The sequence below is a fragment of the Citrus clementina genome, unplaced genomic scaffold, assembly GCF_000493195.1.
Source record: "Citrus clementina cultivar Clemenules unplaced genomic scaffold, Citrus_clementina_v1.0 scaffold_9, whole genome shotgun sequence".
Lineage (NCBI taxonomy): Eukaryota > Viridiplantae > Streptophyta > Magnoliopsida > Sapindales > Rutaceae > Citrus > Citrus x clementina.
In genome coordinates this window covers 377,682-396,097 of record NW_006261964.1, presented here as the reverse complement: position 1 = coordinate 396,097, position 18,416 = coordinate 377,682, and the positions used below count along the sequence as shown (strand labels likewise).

Sequence of the window (18,416 nt, the reverse complement as noted above, 5' to 3'; positions counted from 1 at the left end):
ACTCTATTAATATCCTGAGTGATATGATCACTTTTATCTTTCATGATCATTATTTTTATTTTTATTTTTTTATCTTTGATAAACTATTTTTTTTTTTTAAATTTAAATCAATATCACGAGTTCAAAGAATAGATTGTATAATATGGCTGGTTCATTACTTCTTGCAAGAAGACAGGTCGTAGGAGTTGGGAGATTCTTTCATTATGGGATGCCTCGCAACTTTTTCAAACCATTATTAATCAAATGACCAATAATTTGCCTTGTGCTTGTTTCAATTAGATGACTTAATGACATGTATTATCATTTAGAATGGTTTCTACTAAATTTATAAAACCTACTTTATGTTTTGTTTATTTATTTATGCATAATTCTAAAACTAGAGCTAATAATATTAAAATTCCAGCTAAAAACAAGACACTGTGGAGCCAAACAAACCGCGTATAGAAAAAGTCTTGACTTTTCATTTGTCTCTATTCGCTTAAACATGAATAACCCTTCACATGCATTCATTCAATTTTTATTTTTGTCTTCTAAACAATGTGTCAAAATCAATGGTAAATAATATGTTATTGGTAGTTGAAATTTTCATTGAGAATTATATTTAGTTTGGGAGAGAATTAATTAATTAGATTCTTTAATTAACCACCCATCAGTAGAGTCTATTTAGTTCTTGAATTTTATGTATTAGGAGTAGTCTAAATAAAGAATTTTTCTTTGGTTGTGCTAAAATTGAAGAGAGATCGTATGAGTTTCTAGATCAATTTTTTTTTTTAATTTGTTGTAGAATTTGATATTTGTTCAATCATGCTACTTTTACTAACATATTTATAATATCAATACATTATTATCACGTATCCTTATTTTATTTTTAGTTATATAATCTCTTGATTGGATTGATCGACATCACCTTCTTTTAAGTCTAAAGTAAAGGGTTCAAGTCTCTTCAATAACTCTACGAGTTTATTATTATGCTAAGCTTCAAATGACACCAAAAAATTGAGTAGAATAAAAAAAAATAAAGATGAATTTTTGAAACAATATTATTATTTCTTGATTTATGCGAAATTTTTTAATTTAATTATAAGTGACATGTTGTATGAGGTAATTGTCGAGCATACAATTTATGAAATGTCATCTATTTATTCTTTAAGGAAACGACATGTCATCCAATTGGCATAAAAACTTTACCCCATTCGTTTGTTTAGAGTTCTGCGCGCGGCACGTGCGTGTCTTCTAAGTTCAAGCATGATAACTTACGTACGGTTCTTTATGATTTTGATGTGATAAAGTTTTGTTTACAAGAATTCCAACTGAATTTGTTCTCGTGTCGCAAGTAACTTACTAATAATGTGGAAGCTGGTTGGTTTCTCTATGGCTATGGTTGTTGTTATTGCATTGCCTAATTGATTAATGAAATCTAAATTTGAGTCTTGTGTTTGGTGGTGAGTACCTAGCACTTAGCAGCAGAGAGATGAAAGCTGCATACCCCATAAGTTGGTAAATTAAGGGTCTGGGCCGGGTTCTAACCCTAAATTACTGAGAACAAGCTCAGATTCTTGAAAATCCCATCACAAGTAATCAGGCTTAAATGGATTTGGGCCTAGCTTGGGCTGAGGCTAAGCTTTTCATTAATTTAAAATAAAATTTAATAAAGAAAAAATAAACCAAAAATAATTATTCAATATTTAATAAAATAATAGTCAATATACAAAAATATAAATAAGACAACTTAATAAATCACAAATACTAAGCTCAAAAAAATATTAATTTATTATTTTAAATTTTTTTCTTTGTTTAATTAATTAATTTATTTTTAATTTATAAAAACCTAGTTTTTTTCGTAGTGAATTCTTAACCAGGCTCGCTCAATTTATGTAAAATTTATATTTTTCAATCCACATCTAAGCCCAACTCGTGCGCTTTTGCATTGTTGTTGACAACAATGAACACAAGTAGCTTCAAGTTTTACGCCACAAGTGCTTTTGTCAAGAACGCTTCTTACAAACCCACTTCATAGTTCATGATTTTGTCTCGCAGCAAACTAAAAGATTCTCAGTTCTTAAGTGCTGAATCTCACACACACACACATAACTAAACGAAGGCTATTCTAGAACAAATGACAGAAGAACACCACTAGCTTTTCATACAATTTGAAATTCAGGCGAGTTTCTGTTTTTATTTTCGTGCCTTGATGGAAATGACCCACAAAGAGAATATGAATGAATATGACCTCTCATGTCAATTTCCTATCTCCTCTGGCTAAATAAATAAATAAATAAATAAAAGGGAGGAAGAAAATAATCTCCAGTAGTCTCCAGTATATATACCCTTGTTTATTTCATTTATACTGCATTCATCTTTCAATCAATTGTTAGAGAGTACATACACGCATGATGACAAGAATCTAAAAGAAAGAAGCGTAAACATTGAGAATATCCAGGAATCTCTTCTTTTTTGTGGACTCCAACAGTAACAATAGTTAAAATCACATCAAATGCAAGCTTTTCAACAGTGCCGTAAACCCCCAATGATGTCTAGACTCATTAGAAAAAGCCCTTTTGGCTAATGTGATCATTGTATTTGGCTTTGGACAGTGGCTTGAAACACCAGACAAACAAGCATCAATGACTGAAAAATAAACGACTAATATTGAACAAACATGGGTTTATTTCTAACAACGAAGTAAAATAAAACAATTAGTGTTAATGCAGGCACTACAAAACTTTCAAGTCTCCCGAAATATTGACCGACTTACCAAGGTGTCTTCTGCATGATGCTGGCTGGGCCTCTGTAAAACATTTGATTAACAAGAGGCAACAAAGAATGGGCTCATCCACGTTTATAATGCTTAAAAGTAAAGCAAAAATACAGATTACTACTTGGCAGGATTGTTTACTGTTCCCTTGTTCGGGATTGAATGCCTAATCATTTATCTGAAGAGCATTAATTACGAAAATTTTTAAGCCTTGTTTCTGATCATTATTATATGGAAATGTACCAGAACAAAACGCATTTTGGGAAAAAAAGTTATCACCTCTTCATACTCCTTACACGTTGCACAACACGAACAAACTCATAATACAAAGAGAAGTCGAAATCAGGCAGATTGTCACTCTCTGCGGCCATTTTGGGATCCTTTGAATTTGAAATCTGCTTTGAATTTGGAATCTGAGGGACTGAGTTCTGACAGATTACGAAGTCGATACTGCCAAGTTTGTGGATAAGACTCTCAAACTTTTTAGTTGTCAGGGCCTGAATGTCCTCTATCTGCACCAACTCTCCGGTTTGACCACTACTTTCCCACCACCTCTTGAGAATCCTTCGATTAGTTTCAGAAGTCTCTATGGAAATAACACCTTTCAACTTGATGCCAAGCCGGTGTAAAGTAACTTCTGCTCCACCAATTCCGCTGAAGACTGACAACATAGTTAGCCCTCCAGGGAACATAGATTTCAAGACAGAGAGGTGGTAACCCAAGGTGTCCGTCTGAAAGCAGTGTCTGAGTGATTCAAGTCTTGCTGTTAAACTATTTCCAGCAGCTTGAGTGTGATTTGATGGGTAGCCTAGTATAAGTTCTATATGTTCAGGATCTACAGGTCCAAGTTTGTACGCCCCAACCCAAACAAGATTCAATTTCTCAGAGCGATGAAGAATATCTCTCTGCTGCTGTGATGACAGCACTCCTCGAGAATCTCTGAGTAGTTTCTCAAACCTCTCACAGAGCTGAGATATCCCACCAGTTCCAGAGTTGATGCAGCTCAAATGCTTCCTCGTATCCCATGATGGCCACCATTTCTTAGTATGCGGAATTGCATCTTGTATAGTCATCGGAGGTTCCGGAGGTATGTGAAACCTATTTGTAGTTGGAAGATTGTGTAGATACCCTTCTCTCCTACTCAGTGCCGAGAAATACTGAGAATTTACAAATTCAGGCTCAAGTGAATACAAGAAATGAGACATTTTCACCCAGCAATCTATTGACACATCCACGACGTTTCCATAAAAGAAATATGGAGGTTGTGCCACCACTTTATTAATACTCCTGCATGGATTGGAATTGAATGCTTGCTGCATTCCATATCTGGAACTATTAGGCTTCACTTTTTCTTCCCACGATGAGTAAAGGAAAGAACTAGAGTCATCCAATGACTCTTGTTTTGGCCGTTTCCCTTTACGGTTTTCCTGAAAATCAACGTGCTGAAACTGAGAAGTGCTATTTGAAAAGTCATCAAAATACTCTTCCTTTGGCCTTTTACCTCTACTAGTTTCACTTGTGTTCATTTTCCTTGACTGAGAGACAACATCCGGACTGCAATACTCGGTTTTAACTTTTACCGTATCATATGACCGACTTCTAGGGGTGTCCAAGAAAATTTGACCAGAGAAAATTTTGTCAGCAAGCTCTGAAATTGGAGTCTTTGAGCCTGAAATAAGACAAATGACTTGGTTGTTACTAAATTCATCGTAAATATAGTTGCATTAATTCATTAAATACTAAAAGAAGTAATCACTCACCAAATTTCTCAATTGCTAATGAAACTTGATTTTCAGAGAAACCCATTTCAAGCAACTGAAGAGTTATTTCCATGGTCCCATACAAGGTCTCATCACTTTTATCCTGGTGATCGAAAAAGGTCAAACCAAGTATTAGATACCATCCAAATTATATAATACCACAGATACGAACACAATAAACCAACAAAGACAGCGCATCTTATAGGTGATTGAAAATGCCTCGAAAGAAAAAAAAAAAAAAAAAAGCTAACTTGACACCCAAATAACAGGATGATGCAGAATAAGAGATTGTCCTTATTTATAATTTTTAAGGTTTTATTATAAATAATAAATTCAAGTGTTCAAGTAAAATATTTTTATCTTCCTTAAATAGATTTCTTATTAGGGTAGGTTTTATATTACATAGTAAGAAGTAGGTTCCTTTTGATTTTGATTTCTGTTTCAATGATAATTATTATATGAAATTGTGATTCCCCTCTTAATTTCCCATAGTTTTTCTCCCCTTTTTCACTGGCTTTCTCCTCCTCCTCTAAATTTTCTGCTTTCTCCCTTAATTCTTCTATAGCTTCCTTTCTTTCTTCTATCTTTCTCCCCATTCTCTATTATTTTGTGGCACAATCCGTCGTATATCACAGGATTTCAGAAACCTATCAATGACGGCCTTTTCCTATTATTAGTATTACTATATAATGATCAATAATAATAAGAAAGCAGAAAAGAATGCAACTTAATGCATTTAAAGTGTGTATAGGCTTTTGCAGAAATCTCAATTCATAAGAATAGACATCAAACCAACTAATGTTACATGAAAACATCATTAAGGACCTCATTCGTTCCATCATTGTCATGAGGTGCATCATCTGTTTCCTTTTCGAAATTTTCTGATATCTGAGCAGCAGTGATGAAGTCCACCAGTTCATAAACAGGAGCATCTTTGCCTGAATGTAACATTTACGAGAAAATCCATTAAGCACTAAAGTATTGCTATAACAGAAAGAGAGCTACAATAAATCTACGATGAAATATCACACTTGAAGCTGTATTGACAATAATTAAAATACATCTGAAATGAGTGTAAGAGACAAACATAGATCTGACGATTTGTACTAAATATTAGTACTACTAATAGAGTAACAACAATTATAATGATTATGGTATAATAACAACAATGCCAGGAACAACAAAGCATAGGTTTCATATTTATTCTCTGCAGAGCCACAGAATCCAAAAGAATTTAGAAATTCCAGAAGTGAATATTTCCTCTAAAGTGTTCTCAAAATGTATCCATTCTAACAACGTTAAACAAGTAACAACGTTAAACAAGAAACAACTGCAAAGTTCAACATCTCGTCTACTTGAAGTCAAAAGGTAAAAAATGAAGAATCTCAAAGTATTTCCTTTTAACACTACAGAAGCAACCATAATTTCAAGATGTGCAAAGAAGCATCAGTTGCAAACTTAATCTACCAAAATAAAAAAATTTTGGAAACTATAAACATACCAAGCTTATCCAATGCAAAGTCAACTTCATTTACAGAAAAATTCATCATTAGTAAAGAGGCCCTTTTTTCAATATGTAATCCTTCATCCATTACATTGGGTTCCTGCAAATATTGAAGATCAAGCAAACATAAAATATATCATATCCAATGATCTTGCATCCATGAAAATAAGAGATCAACATATTATTGACAAAATATGAGTTGAGACCATAAATATCTGTCCTCATATAATTCTGTTAAATTTGCAGAAAGATGAGAAGGAAAGGAACAAAGTATCGGCCCTAAAGGTGACTCATTAACCTTAACATGTAATAGCTCTAACAAATTCAACCCCATGAACTGCTATCAGTGGAAATTAACTGAAGCAGTCCATAGTAAGGGAAATAAAATGTAAGAATGACACGGAACCTGATTAAAAATTAATTAATGCCTCCCTCACTTCACTCTTCCACCATTATCAGAGTTGTCTACTAGAAAAATCGTTTGTCTCTCACTCTCTCTTTCTATAAAGCACCAAAAAAAGGCAATTAAAAAAGAGTTGAATGCTCAAGACAGGGAATACCAACATAAGCAGTATACAGTTTAGTCTTAAGAAGCATTAAAATTCCAATTCCAATCCAGTTACATTAATAAAATGGTAACTGGTATCCTTATTTGACAAGACAACCCTCCTGACAATAGAAAATCAGATAGAAACTGGCACTTTACACGTAGTTCAGATCCTCCAGGAGCAAAAATTATGAACGAACTGTCACATATAAAGCAAGACCACAGCAAGTTACCTCTTTTGGTTGGACCATTGTGGAAATTTCTGGTGGACTGTTAGCATCCTTGTCGCCAAACAAGGTATCCAGAGAATCTGACGATTGAGAATTGGATTCTTGAAGAGCCTATTTCATTCAACAGCAGGTTAACCACAAAAAAATTGTATTGTATGTAACAGTCAAAAATTCATTACACAAGAGAGGGACGAGCAAGAGAATATAGAAGTCACTGGAGAGACTTCAAGAAATGCTAAACCTCACTAGATCTGATAGTTCAAAGAACTCTAAACCTCACTAGATAGAGTTCTGATTCTGAAACAGCTTACAAAGTCAATTTAAGCAAATAAAATGTTTAGATCAACATTCTCTCATAATTGAAGCCTGAAGACACAAACATGCACCAAAGTGTATCTGATTACTTACGTTATATTCAATTAGTGTCTCCAATAACAAGTCCACATTGTCTTGACCTGGATTGCAGTTTTGCAAAGAATGGTCATCGGGAAATAACCATGGATTATTTTTCATCACGTGGATGCTTTTTTCTCTTTCAATAAATTTACAAACGAAATTGTTCATCTTACCCTTTTCTTCAATCACTTTATCGACAAGAGATGGTGAAAATCCCATCCCAATAAAAGATGACCTTAAATTACTCCCAGACGAACTTGCAATGTTTTCCTGAAATCATAGAATAAAACTCAGTATCTGCAAGTCTAAGCCTCCGCTAGTTTATGCTGTTTGGTAAACAACTAGCAGCTTTACATTGGAAGCACAAATGATCTTTTCATGTAGCTGTTTACTGAAAAGAAGCTCTAAAAATGATACCAAACAACTTTCACTTAACAATTAGTGGTGGTTGCCAAACACTCATGAACTTTCACATCACAGTAAAAGCTTCCATTCCACAGAACACCAAGATGCCAATCTAAGCCTAAGCCATCTTCAAAAAGTGATTTTGTTAGGGAAAGCTAAAGACACACTCAAAGAGTCTTAGATCCACACACCAACATGGAAAAGCTGCACAAGAGTGCATGCTAATTAGTTCATTAAACATAAAGTTCAAATTATCAACAGCGTTTAATATTTAACAATACAAGATTTCGTTTCCAGAATATTTCATTAGTTAACAGCTAAACCCAAACAAAACTGCAGAAAAATTTAGCAGCACAAGAAAAGAATGAATTAGAAAAACGGAAACTAAACTACAAGCTTACCCCGACATGCATCGAGCTCGCGCAAGCCCTATCCGCCGGCAACTCGAAGTCAAGGATCTCAGGCTTCGGCACAATTGCTTTTGCTTTATCTCCATTTTCGCCATTGTTCTGGCTTGGCAAGTCGCCCTGCGGATTTGCAATTACAAGTACGTACCAAGAAAAAAAAAAGAATAATAATAATAAACAAAGTATATAGCTTGTAAAATTTGTAAAGATTAATTATCACTTTCACGTACCATGGAGGCAAATTTACAATAGCCAACAACACAGAGAGGAAAATAAAAAATAAAAAAATAAATGAAACTTCTGTCTCTCCGCAAAACAAACATACAGTCAGTGAAAGCAATTTTGACTGAAGTTGCTGCGTTCGAGAGTTTTCAATAAAAGTACCCACATAATTTTGTAATAATATTTATAAAAAATGTCATTTATTAAAAAATAATTTTTTTTTAATTATAATTAAAAAATATGCGCTTTTTTTTTTTAAGAGAATTAAAAAATATGCTTAAGTCAAAGTATGATAGACTGCGTGCGAAACGGCCGGTCAGATAAACGGCTGCAGAAGAGTGACGACTTTGGAGCTCGGAGTAGTAAAAGAGAGAACACGGCCGTTAAGTATTACTAAATACGGCGTCGTAATCACGTTTGAGTCCATTAAATAATGTAAATAAATTTTATTAAATGAGCTTACCGAAACTTACAGCAGACACGAGACTCAGCTTTTAGAGGAAAAATCAGGTGGATCATCGATGCCGAGACGTTGCATGCGCCAGACGTGTCAAGATCTAGACGCATTTGACCAATACTTTTGGACTATTTAAGCGTTGATCGAACTTTATGTAAGAATCTTCATTTTATGAAATAAAAGATCATGGAACGTTCTAATTTCTTCTCTCTCTTTCTTTCGTTTTCTTAAACAGAGATACGCAGTTCCTATCACTTTAAAATTTTCCCTCAAAGTGACAGACCATACAAGAAAGTAAAGATTTAAGAAACAAGAGTAAACAAATCATTGCAGTAACCGTAGCAATAGAGAGAAACTATAACATGGCTACGGAAACAGAGGCCGCAGCCCCTGCGTTGGCTCTTGCTGACGCGGAAATCAATTGGGACAGGTTATTTCTCTATTAGTTTGTTATAGCTGAGCTGTCAATTGTGTTCGCTTGAAATTCTTGTTATTGTTCTTGGTGATAGATTTAATGATCATTTGATGATGGATCATTGTGTGTGTATCGAGAATAAGGATTCAGGGACAAAGAAAATGGAAATGAGAATGCAATTAAATTCATGAAACGGTCCCACGGCATTGAATTTGTAAATTTATGAAAAATGGGTTTTTATTGGTTCCTATTGTTAATGTGTGGTTCTATTGCACTTATTAATAGTGTCGTGTCTTTTGTCACATCTGTTGAGACATAAACTTTGTAACATCAAGGAGATTTTAGATCTATGATGGGAATCGTAGGCAATTGAAACAGGTGAAGGAATTCATGATGTGATAGAACGAGTGCTTTGATTACTTTTTTTGGATGAAAAGTTTTGTATATCCCGAGGTTCTACCGTCTCTTTGATTCACAGAGGCGAATTTTTTGGCCGATGATAATCTGGAATATAGTTAAAACAGTCTAGCTTTTGAATGAGTTGTTACCGGATTTGGAAGTACTATTTTTGAGTTACGTTGTGTTATTTTGACATGATTTGATATATTGGTACCACATACAAGAAATGTAATAGGAGTTCATTCTTTTTCGCTTTTTGTTTCATATCATATCCTCTGCATACAAATAACTTTGTGTATAGGTTGGACAAGACAAGGTTTCATATTATTGGGGCTATTCTCTTTACTGCTCAGTCAGCACTGTTACATCCAACTGTGGTGGTAAAGACTAGAATGCAAGTTGCTCATTCTGGAGTTTCTCAAATGCGTGGACTATCGGTATTTAGAAATATATTAAGGAATGATGGAATTCCTGGAATTTTCCGAGGTTTTGGCACCTCTGCTGTGGGATCAATGCCTGGTAGGGTTCTGTGTTTGACATCCCTTGAAGTATCTAAGGATATGATGTTGAAATACACTGAAGGGGTAGACATGCCTGAAGCAACACGTGTGGGCGTTGCAAATGCGGTGGCAGGCATGTTGTCAAACTTAGTTTCTTGCGTATATTTTGTGCCTTTAGATGTGGTATGTAAACCAATTTTTTACTTCTTTTTATTATTATTATTATTATATTATTATTTTTTATTTTTATTTTGAGGGGAATGATGGGAAACACATTTCATAATATAAAAACAGACGAGGGAAAGAAAAAGAGTCAGTGAATCTGGACCTTGATTGGTGTACCAATATCTTGTAAAGTTACTTTGTTACTTGAAAACAACTATTCTGGAGTGCTTTCAGGAAACTATCCTGGAGTGCTTTCAGGAAACTGCTTTATATATTTGTTAGAGACCGACTATTTTACTGTAACCATACGTAGTTCACCTTTGTTGCTCTTAATAGATGCTTGGTGTATGATGTGTTCTGTTATTTGTCCAATTCTCAGATTTGCCAGAGATTAATGGTGCAAGGGCTTCCTGGGACTACATACTGTAATGGGCCAATTGATGTCGTGTGTAAAGTGATAAAAAGTGAAGGATTTCGTGGTTTGTATAGAGGCTTTGGACTAACAGCTCTTACCCAGTCACCGGCATCTGCACTTTGGTGGGGTGCCTATGGTGCTGCCCAACACATGATTTGGAGGTATGCCTAATTATCCCTGAGGCATATTGAATGCTGTTATGTTTACAATTTTGGACTGATTATGGTAGCTAATTATTGTTTATTCCTCATCACTAGGAGCTTGGGCTATGGAGATGACATGGAGAAACCATCTCAATCTGAGATGATCACAGTTCAGGCCAGTGCAGGAATGGTTGCTGGAGCTTGTTCCACGGTAATCACTACTCCAATAGACACAGTAAAGACACGACTTCAGGTAGCATTATAAGCTCTCACTAGTTTTCCCATTTTGAAGTACAGCCATTATATTTGCATACACTTGCATATATTCATCTTTTTCTTTGTGAATTGTATTTATGATTTGGTATCCTGTCAATTCTGACATGATACTCCAAGCAACTCTGATATGAATTGTGTACGATATATATATGCATACACTTGCATATATTCATCTTTTTCTTTGTGAATGGTATTTACGATTTGGTATCCTGTCAACTCTGACATGATACTCCAAGCAACTCTGATATGATTGTATTTTGATCCCAGTCTCTCTATGATGTAGACCATGGATAATTTTGGTGTTGGAAGACCATCGGTAATGAAGACGATAAAGGCACTCCTTAAGGAAGATGGATGGAGGGGCTTCTATAGAGGATTTGGACCTCGATTCTTGAATATGTCACTTTATGGGACTACAATGATAGTTACTTACGAATTGATAAGTATGTAGACCTCTTCTTTTTTTTTTTTTTTTTCTTTTCATTTTTCCAGTAGACTAGCAGATGTAGAGATTGATTGTCGGAGGTAGATGAAACTCCTTGCTACGTGCTTAGCTAGGACACTTTGTGTACATGCTTGAATTTACAACATGCCAATAGCTCTTGAGCAAAAAGTATCATTGATTCATTTTTAAAATTTCCTCGGTTTTCAACGGTATGCCAAGCTTTCTGTCAAAGAAAATGTCTTATGCATTGTCTCCCCAGCAAATGTACTGTTTCCATATTAGTTTTGGGACTGTTAATTTTTCTGTGATTGCAATACTATCATTAACAGTTTATCATGAGCTAACTATGTTTACCTCTTTTCTCCTTTCTTCTTTACAGAGAGATTATCAATCAGGCAAAATTGAAATTTTGACAGGAAGGGCGTATAATTTATCCTGTAACACTGCAGTTTTCTTAACTGCAAAGAAATAGGTACCGGCAGCATTATTTCTTTAAAAGGGGGCAGATGGCGCTTCTGTTGTTGCATGATGACGGCATTTGCATAACAAGATTAGGTAGCGATTGATGACGGCATTTGCATAACAAGATTAGGTAGCGATTGATGACGGCATTTGCATAACAAGATTAGGTAGCGTTTGATGGAATTCGTTTTCTTGATTCATTTCTTTCTCCATAGTTCTAATCAGATGGTTCCCAGAAAATTACTAAATGTATACTTGGCTCTTTAAGTTCAGTAGCTTCTTTCCCATTTTCATGTCAATTTTACTACTATTTTTTATTCTAACGCTAATAAATTTAAATCCAAAGACGGGTGTTATTAGCACATACCTGTCAACTTTCCGAAATTATTAACCGATACGTCGCCTTTAATGTAAAGTTTGAAATTGTAGGGATTACCGTTTATTTTTGTTCCCAATTGTTACCTTTAAAACAATGCTGTTTGGAGCACTGTTTGAAAAGACTATCCAAGAATTGACGATCCCGAATCCAACTGATGCTTTGCATTTAAAGTAACATTATTTATATAATTGTTTGTTAGTAAATTTTAGTAATTTCATTGAATTTCTTTTTATCGGTAATTTAGTGATGTCGTTGGATTTCTTTTCTCATTCTCTTGATTTTATTAAATTAGGAGATATTGTAGATAACTCAAACTTAAACATACTTACCAAGATAAAAGAAGTTAATAAAATTTTTGTCCTACCAAGACAAATCTTAAAAAAAATTCACAACATTATCTTAATTGCTGTTTTAGTTTGTGCAATAGAGACATTTTAGATAATTTATTATTATTATTTTTTTCCTTTTGGTCATAAAACGGTCCACTAACTTTACCATTTTTATCATCCAAGAAGGAGCAAGAATGTCTAGGATTCTCTATCTAAAATGGTCCATTAACGTCAATGTTTGAAAGGTTAATTTACATTGAACTTTGTACGTAAGCATGATTCTACCAAACCTTAGGGGAAGCTTGTGTTAATATCCCGAAAGTTTCACTTTCATCTTCTCTGTTCCGGCTAATAAATGAAAGTCGCTCACTACCTAATCCACGAAGCCCTCGCGTGTTTAAGACTCTCCTCCCATTGAAGCTAAAATCGGGCTATCCTTTAAATCTTGTAACGTCAATAAATTGAAATCCATTCTTTTTTCCCTTCCTCCCAAAAAAAAGGAACCCGCCCTGATTCTGTTAATTAGGGAGAAAAAGAAAATGCAGAAATCACTTTCAGTTGCAGAACTGCACATAGTAACACTAGCATACATATCTCTAATTTTGTGGATTCAGCACACTAATTCCAGGAATCTTTATACGAAATAAAAAATGATTCACATGGTAGAAGTCACCAAGATACATAACATTGGTCGAAAATGAAACTCGAAAATGATGATAGAATCATCAAGATACACAACATTAGTCGAAAATGAAACTCGAAAATGATGATAGAAGTCACCAAGATACATAACATTGGTCGAAAATGAAACTCGAAAATGATGATAGAATCATCAAGATACACAACATTAGTCCAAAATGAAACTCGAAAAAGACAATTTTTTTTCGTATCTTTAATGCATTGGAAGTACAGGAAAATAGAACCAGAAAGAAGGAAAAAAGAAAAAGAAACAGAAATTACACCGCACATCAACTTGCTAATAGCAGCCAGAACCAGTCCCACCACAAATATTCAGACGGCAGTATGTAAACAAAATAAAATAACGGGTATAAAAGGCCAGTAAAGCTGGCTCTAAGCCCTTTTTTGGATTCAACAGCGCCTGTTGATCATGCAATGAACTCAGAATTACAACAGTCCAGCTGCAAGGTCGTTCAAGGTAAAACATGAACATCTACATCATTGATTTTGGGATGAGATTTTAGGAAAAGCACCTCCTTTGTCAAGTTGTGACTTGGGATCAAGAGGAGTTGCACCAACTTTTAATATTGATTTTGGGATGAGATTTTAGGAAAAGCACCTCCTTTGTCAAGTTGTAGTGACTTGGGATCAAGAGGAATTGCACCAACTTTTAATACACTAGAAGATTCTGATAATCCATTGAGTTTGATAGGCATTGATCCCACCGTAAAGACATTACCCGTTTCAGAATTTGCAATGTCAGTCGCTTCAGCCAAGGGTTTAGACTCAGCTGGCTTCGGGTTTAGAGAAAGTAGAGTGGATTTAATATCATCTTTTGCTTCAACTACAACTCGATCGGCATTTCCATTCCCACTACTTGAATTAGAGATATCAGAGTTTGAAGAACTTTTCTCCGTGGTGTTAATCTTATCTTCTTCCTTCAAAGGTAGTTGAACAACACGATTTAACTTATCTGCAAGCCCTAATGCCGGTGAAAAAAATGGACGTTGAAAGCTTTTGAATACTAAGCGGGCTCTCTCTTCCTGCATGAACTTCTGACGCTTTTCGTAATACATAAAGTCATCAAATAACGAAGTATCCCGAGGATGATTTTTAAATATCTTCAGCATCTCCAGGCCTTCTGTATGCATTATCTGCACAGAAAAATGATAAGATTAACAAATTGAAATTGACATCTTTAAAACCACATTCCAATACAAAGCTTATACAAATTCAGATCAGGGTTATATTCATAGGATTCATCTTGCATCAAATTCAAGTAAAAGGTACTCCAACCAGCTGGGCCACTGCAGATGCCTAGCACCAGCCATTTAGTCCATCAAATTTCAGAATCTATCATTTATTAGAAAGTAACTATCAGTCCAGCAATTACTTTTTTCTCTTTTTTTCACTTCTCTTCTCTTAAAGCAATAAACTTAGATCACAACGCAACCCTAGTCATATCTTACATAAACTTTGTTGGATTTATAGGGGATATCTTACATGGTCATATGCCCAAGTCCCAGAAGGTGTACAAGCCACTTAAACTAAGGAAATGATAAAGATTACAGAGCCTATTCAATGTTTCATGTGCATGATGGGCCAATGACTAACTAATTTTCTTATAGTGATAATGATTTGATAAAAAAAGGAGATAAGAAAATATACCTCTTGTGTATCTCTGCTATTAGTCACGGGCTTATTCTCATTGTTCCGTAATATGATGTGCCTTAAGGAGGTATTTGGCACATCTTTGATGATGTGCCACTTCACAGGGAAGCTCCCACTCCATTTGTCTTGCTGCCAAAAATCCATATCCTTGTAAAAGTCAACAGGACCAATCATCTCGGCAACACCACAGAATTGACTACTTGCATTAACCTGTATCAAGATTATGTCAAATCAGCAATCAGCATACTCACAAGGAGGCAGAAAAAACTACCTCATTTAAATGATTTCTGATCACAGATTATCAATACAGGCTTTAACGTAAAAATTGATGCTAGCTAATAGGCAAATGATAGAGATAACTCACAGAAAAGAACAGGAAGATAGGACATCCTCCAGGTTTCCCTGCAGCTAGTTTCTGTGCATCTTCATAAGCACTCTGTAGCTTCTTGTTTCCATGGGAAGTAGATGACCAGACACCATATTTGATGCTCTTGTGCACATCATCCTCGCTATATGATTTAATTACGAAAAATTTTGCATCAACGTAGTCAACTTGGAAATCTTCCTCGTTATAATGTTCAGTGCATATAATAATGTTTCCTTCAGCATCAGTAACACCAGCTTTAGATGTGTATGCTTTAACAGCCAATTGATCTTTTGACCTGCTGGTTCTAGGACCCCGATTCTGTTCAGTAAACATACACATATCAGGGTTCCTACCCATAGTGCTCAGTGGTTGGCCAACAGCAGTCTTTGGAAGAAGCTTATCAACTGCAGAGCGCCCACGTGCACTTGATTGAAAGTCAGAAAAGCCATTACCATTAGAGACAACAGCTTTCACCTGGTTAGGAGGCGGGAGAACTTTCCCACTGGAAATGTCATCAAGAGGTTGAGTGGAGCCAGAAGAAGTTCGACCCTAAAAATGCATGAAGAAAATCCAAATGAACAAAATTTGGATAAGAAAGAAAGAGTATTGCTTTCAGACCAACATAATACCTTCTTAACAAAGCATAAACTAAGACCAAATAGTAAAACATATTGACAACACAGCATAAACTAAAACTAAATAAACTACTGGTGAGGGAAATCACATTGGATGGTGTCGTCTCCATAAAACATCTACCTATCTGATGCCAGGCATATATCATTACAAATGAAAAGGTCACCAGAATACATGCAACATACAGCAGTTTTAACTTTATTTACATAAACCAAGGCATACCTGAAGAACAAGAGATGGAGCTGCAGTCGAACTACCAGAAGAAACACTTCTAATTATCACAGAATGGTTATTTGGTCCAATGTTAGCTTTTGCTCTTGGTCCTTCAGAGAACTTGGTAAAGGAGTGTTTTTGAATTAAAGAAGGTTTTGAAGGATTTGAAGGGTAAGCTGCAGATGCTGATGCAACACTATTCTTTAAACCCCTTCCATCAGCTCTATTAGTTATAGACGCACCAGTGTTCAACAAGGGATCTGGAAAACTACTTGATATCATATCTGGAGGGATGACAACTGAACCACAAGCAGGCGAGGAGACTGTATCCTGGAAAGAGGGAATGGAGTAATACTGTTGTGCCCCTCCGTATGGGCCATCAACTCCTATTACGGCACCAGGTATGAAAGGATTGTATGGGTTGTATGGAGACTGTGCATATGCATGGCTAGGTGTATAATATACAAAAGGCAAATTTTCAGTCTGTGCACCCTGGAAGAGTTAAAAAAGCATATAAGAAGAACTACATATCACAAGTTATTAAGAAGCAAGCTATTCTATAATAAAATGTGACTGATAGAGACAGCTAGTGCAAGAAGAAGAGAGAAAGAAAGCTAGTCACTTGCCGCATATTGGAAATCAAGACCATCTACGCCAAAAATCTTATAATGGTCCTCCCATTCGCTGGGTGATTCGAAACCTAACCAAATTCAATCAATAAATTCATTATCAGACAAGAGCCAGAATTAACATCCCCAAGTTCACTATATTTGAACCCAAAACATACCTGTACAATAATAACCATAATTGGTGGCAGTAGGATAATACAAGCCCTGCTCAATAAACTCAGAGGCTCCTTCGTTATACATAGCGTCAAAGTCAAATTGTTCAACAAGTGGATACATCAAACTTGGGTATGATTCGTTAATTTGAATCTAAAAGCAAACAAAAAAAGTTAGCACTTTCTAACACACCACAAAGGTTTTAGAAATCATTCAGACATAATTTAACAAACAGAAATTCCTAAGAAAATACCAAGTGACTTTCACCATTTCTGTTGTCAGACGCATTATACATTTCCATTCAAGGACTGCCACCACCTCTGCAGAGAAGAAAAAACTACTAAAAAACAAGCTTTGAATGTTTTAAAGTGCACAAAAGCACAAATATCTGAATAATAATAGTTATTCTTAAATAGGCTACAAAATTAATTGGAGTAAAATCAAGCTTAATAAATTAATAACCAGCGGGTGACTCTTAAACATCTAACTTAAAAATCCAAAATAACTAGACAACACAACTGAAAAAAAAAATTCACAAAATTTCAGTATCAATTATGGAAACATCCATCACTAAACTCCCAAGTAAAAACTATACCACTGAAAAGAGACGGATCAGATTAGGCCATGGTCGAGATAGAGAGCTGATGAAAGAACAAATAGGGCGATTTGAAGAGAAGCGAGGAGGTTTCCCGCAACATTTTGTTGAAAGTGAAACCCTAACCCTAAGAAAGAGAGTTGAATTGAGCGGTTTATGGTTTCTGTGTCTTTTGTGTTTTACGTGTGAGCCGAACTCAAAAGAGACGCGCTATGATATCCCCCCAAGTCACAATACGCGTCGTTTTACAATCTTGCTAAAATGACGAAAACGGCCTTGCTGTTCTTAGTTTTTTTTCCCCCTTTTCCTCCTGGTTCTTCTTTAGATGATATAGAATGCAGGCAGAAATCTCCAAGGCGATAAGAATGTCGGGATTTTCCCGAAGAGGGTACAGAGATAATTTTTTACACAATTTTTTATTTAGGTAAGGGATGGGGATGAAACAGGATCCTCGTTCCCTCCCCATTTTCTTATTTTAATTTTAATTTTAATTTAATTTTTTAAAATTATTAGTAAATAAGTAATAAAATATTAAATATTAGTATAAATAACAAATATCAAAATTATTATATCATTAAACTTTTGGGCCTAATTGACTAGATTCATATTTTAATGAGAAAGTTATATCACAAATGAAAAATTTTTATATTTTGAGTTGGTGGAAAACAAATGTCCATAGATATATTATATTAGCACGAATTGTTAGAGATATTTTGGTAATTTTAATTACAACGGTTGTTTCCAAATAAGCTTGTAACACCAGTGGCAGAGTACCGTAACAGGCTTTATTCAAGCACATTGAAGGCTTTAATATATTGTCAAAGTTGGGTACGAGCTTAAAATAACAATACAAATTTATTTTACAT

General features: G+C 35.0%; 3 protein-coding genes across 8 annotated transcripts; 1 reads left to right on the top strand and 2 right to left on the bottom strand.

Moving 5' to 3' along the window:
* Positions 1 to 2,649: 2,649 nt before the first annotated feature.
* LOC18031723 (probable inactive DNA (cytosine-5)-methyltransferase DRM3) lies at positions 2,650 to 8,391 on the bottom strand. 3 transcript variants are annotated; one of them, XM_024181433.1, is made up of 10 exons: positions 8,235 to 8,391; positions 7,999 to 8,124; positions 7,629 to 7,724; positions 7,366 to 7,462; positions 7,205 to 7,251; positions 6,800 to 6,907; positions 6,017 to 6,119; positions 5,341 to 5,453; positions 4,516 to 4,618; positions 2,650 to 4,424 (listed from the first exon to the last, which is right to left on the bottom strand). In XM_024181433.1, the coding sequence occupies exons 3-10, from the start codon at positions 7,653 to 7,655 to the stop codon at positions 3,031 to 3,033; spliced, it is 1,992 nt and encodes a 663-aa protein (XP_024037201.1). In that variant the 5' UTR covers positions 7,656 to 7,724; positions 7,999 to 8,124; positions 8,235 to 8,391; the 3' UTR covers positions 2,650 to 3,030. The 3 variants fall into 3 exon arrangements, with proteins under 3 accessions (XP_024037201.1, XP_006419284.1, XP_024037198.1); XM_006419221.2 differs by lacking the exon at positions 7,629 to 7,724; XM_024181430.1 differs by lacking the exons at positions 7,205 to 7,251; positions 7,366 to 7,462; positions 7,629 to 7,724.
* An 86-nt stretch (positions 8,392 to 8,477) lies between these two features.
* LOC18031696 (solute carrier family 25 member 44) lies at positions 8,478 to 12,331 on the top strand. Of its 3 annotated transcripts, XR_002904233.1 has the most exons (7): positions 8,478 to 9,113; positions 9,799 to 10,180; positions 10,542 to 10,738; positions 10,835 to 10,973; positions 11,280 to 11,439; positions 11,821 to 11,996; positions 12,071 to 12,331. XR_002904233.1 is itself a non-coding variant. In XM_006419220.2 (6 exons), exons 1-6 carry the CDS (start codon positions 9,046 to 9,048, stop codon positions 11,844 to 11,846), a joined length of 972 nt encoding a protein of 323 aa, XP_006419283.1. In that variant the 5' UTR covers positions 8,478 to 9,045; the 3' UTR covers positions 11,847 to 12,331. The 3 variants fall into 3 exon arrangements, 2 of the variants coding, with proteins under 2 accessions (XP_006419283.1, XP_024034580.1); XM_006419220.2 differs by having other exon boundaries at positions 11,821 to 12,331; XM_024178812.1 differs by lacking the exons at positions 11,821 to 11,996; positions 12,071 to 12,331 and having other exon boundaries at positions 11,264 to 11,370.
* A 1,138-nt stretch (positions 12,332 to 13,469) lies between these two features.
* Positions 13,470 to 17,921, bottom strand: LOC18031819 (YTH domain-containing family protein 2). Of its 2 annotated transcripts, XM_024178803.1 has the most exons (9): positions 17,551 to 17,921; positions 17,209 to 17,275; positions 16,961 to 17,108; positions 16,800 to 16,873; positions 16,183 to 16,665; positions 15,325 to 15,876; positions 14,958 to 15,170; positions 13,882 to 14,443; positions 13,472 to 13,795 (listed from the first exon to the last, which is right to left on the bottom strand). In XM_024178803.1, exons 2-9 carry the CDS (start codon positions 17,254 to 17,256, stop codon positions 13,788 to 13,790), a joined length of 2,088 nt encoding a protein of 695 aa, XP_024034571.1. In that variant the 5' UTR covers positions 17,257 to 17,275; positions 17,551 to 17,921; the 3' UTR covers positions 13,472 to 13,787. The 2 variants fall into 2 exon arrangements, with proteins under 2 accessions (XP_006419280.1, XP_024034571.1); XM_006419217.2 differs by having other exon boundaries at positions 13,470 to 14,443; positions 17,551 to 17,920.
* Between the last annotated feature and the right edge of the window lie 495 nt (positions 17,922 to 18,416).

What these genes read in the sequence shown, in the direction of transcription:
- LOC18031723 (XM_006419221.2), bottom strand. Translation starts at nt 8,327, where the DNA reads ATGTTTGTTTTGCGGAGAGACAGAAGTTTCATTTATTTTTTTATTTTT. An exon ending in ATTGTAAATTTGCCTCCATG is followed by an intron (nt 8,125 to 8,234) that starts GTACGTGAAAGT and finishes GCAAATCCGCAG; the next exon opens with GGCGACTTGCCAAGCCAGAA. An exon ending in CGAGCTCGATGCATGTCGGG is followed by an intron (nt 7,463 to 7,998) that starts GTAAGCTTGTAG and finishes CTATGATTTCAG; the next exon opens with GAAAACATTGCAAGTTCGTC.
- LOC18031696 (XM_006419220.2), top strand. Translation starts at nt 9,046, where the DNA reads ATGGCTACGGAAACAGAGGCCGCAGCCCCTGCGTTGGCTCTTGCTGAC. An exon ending in GCGGAAATCAATTGGGACAG is followed by an intron (nt 9,114 to 9,798) that starts GTTATTTCTCTA and finishes CTTTGTGTATAG; the next exon opens with GTTGGACAAGACAAGGTTTC. An exon ending in ATTTTGTGCCTTTAGATGTG is followed by an intron (nt 10,181 to 10,541) that starts GTATGTAAACCA and finishes TCCAATTCTCAG; the next exon opens with ATTTGCCAGAGATTAATGGT.
- LOC18031819 (XM_006419217.2), bottom strand. Translation starts at nt 17,256, where the DNA reads ATGGAAATGTATAATGCGTCTGACAACAGAAATGGTGAAAGTCACTTG. An exon ending in TTATGGTTATTATTGTACAG is followed by an intron (nt 16,874 to 16,960) that starts GTATGTTTTGGG and finishes GAATTTGGTTAG; the next exon opens with GTTTCGAATCACCCAGCGAA. An exon ending in CTATCTTCCTGTTCTTTTCT is followed by an intron (nt 15,171 to 15,324) that starts GTGAGTTATCTC and finishes ATCTTGATACAG; the next exon opens with GTTAATGCAAGTAGTCAATT.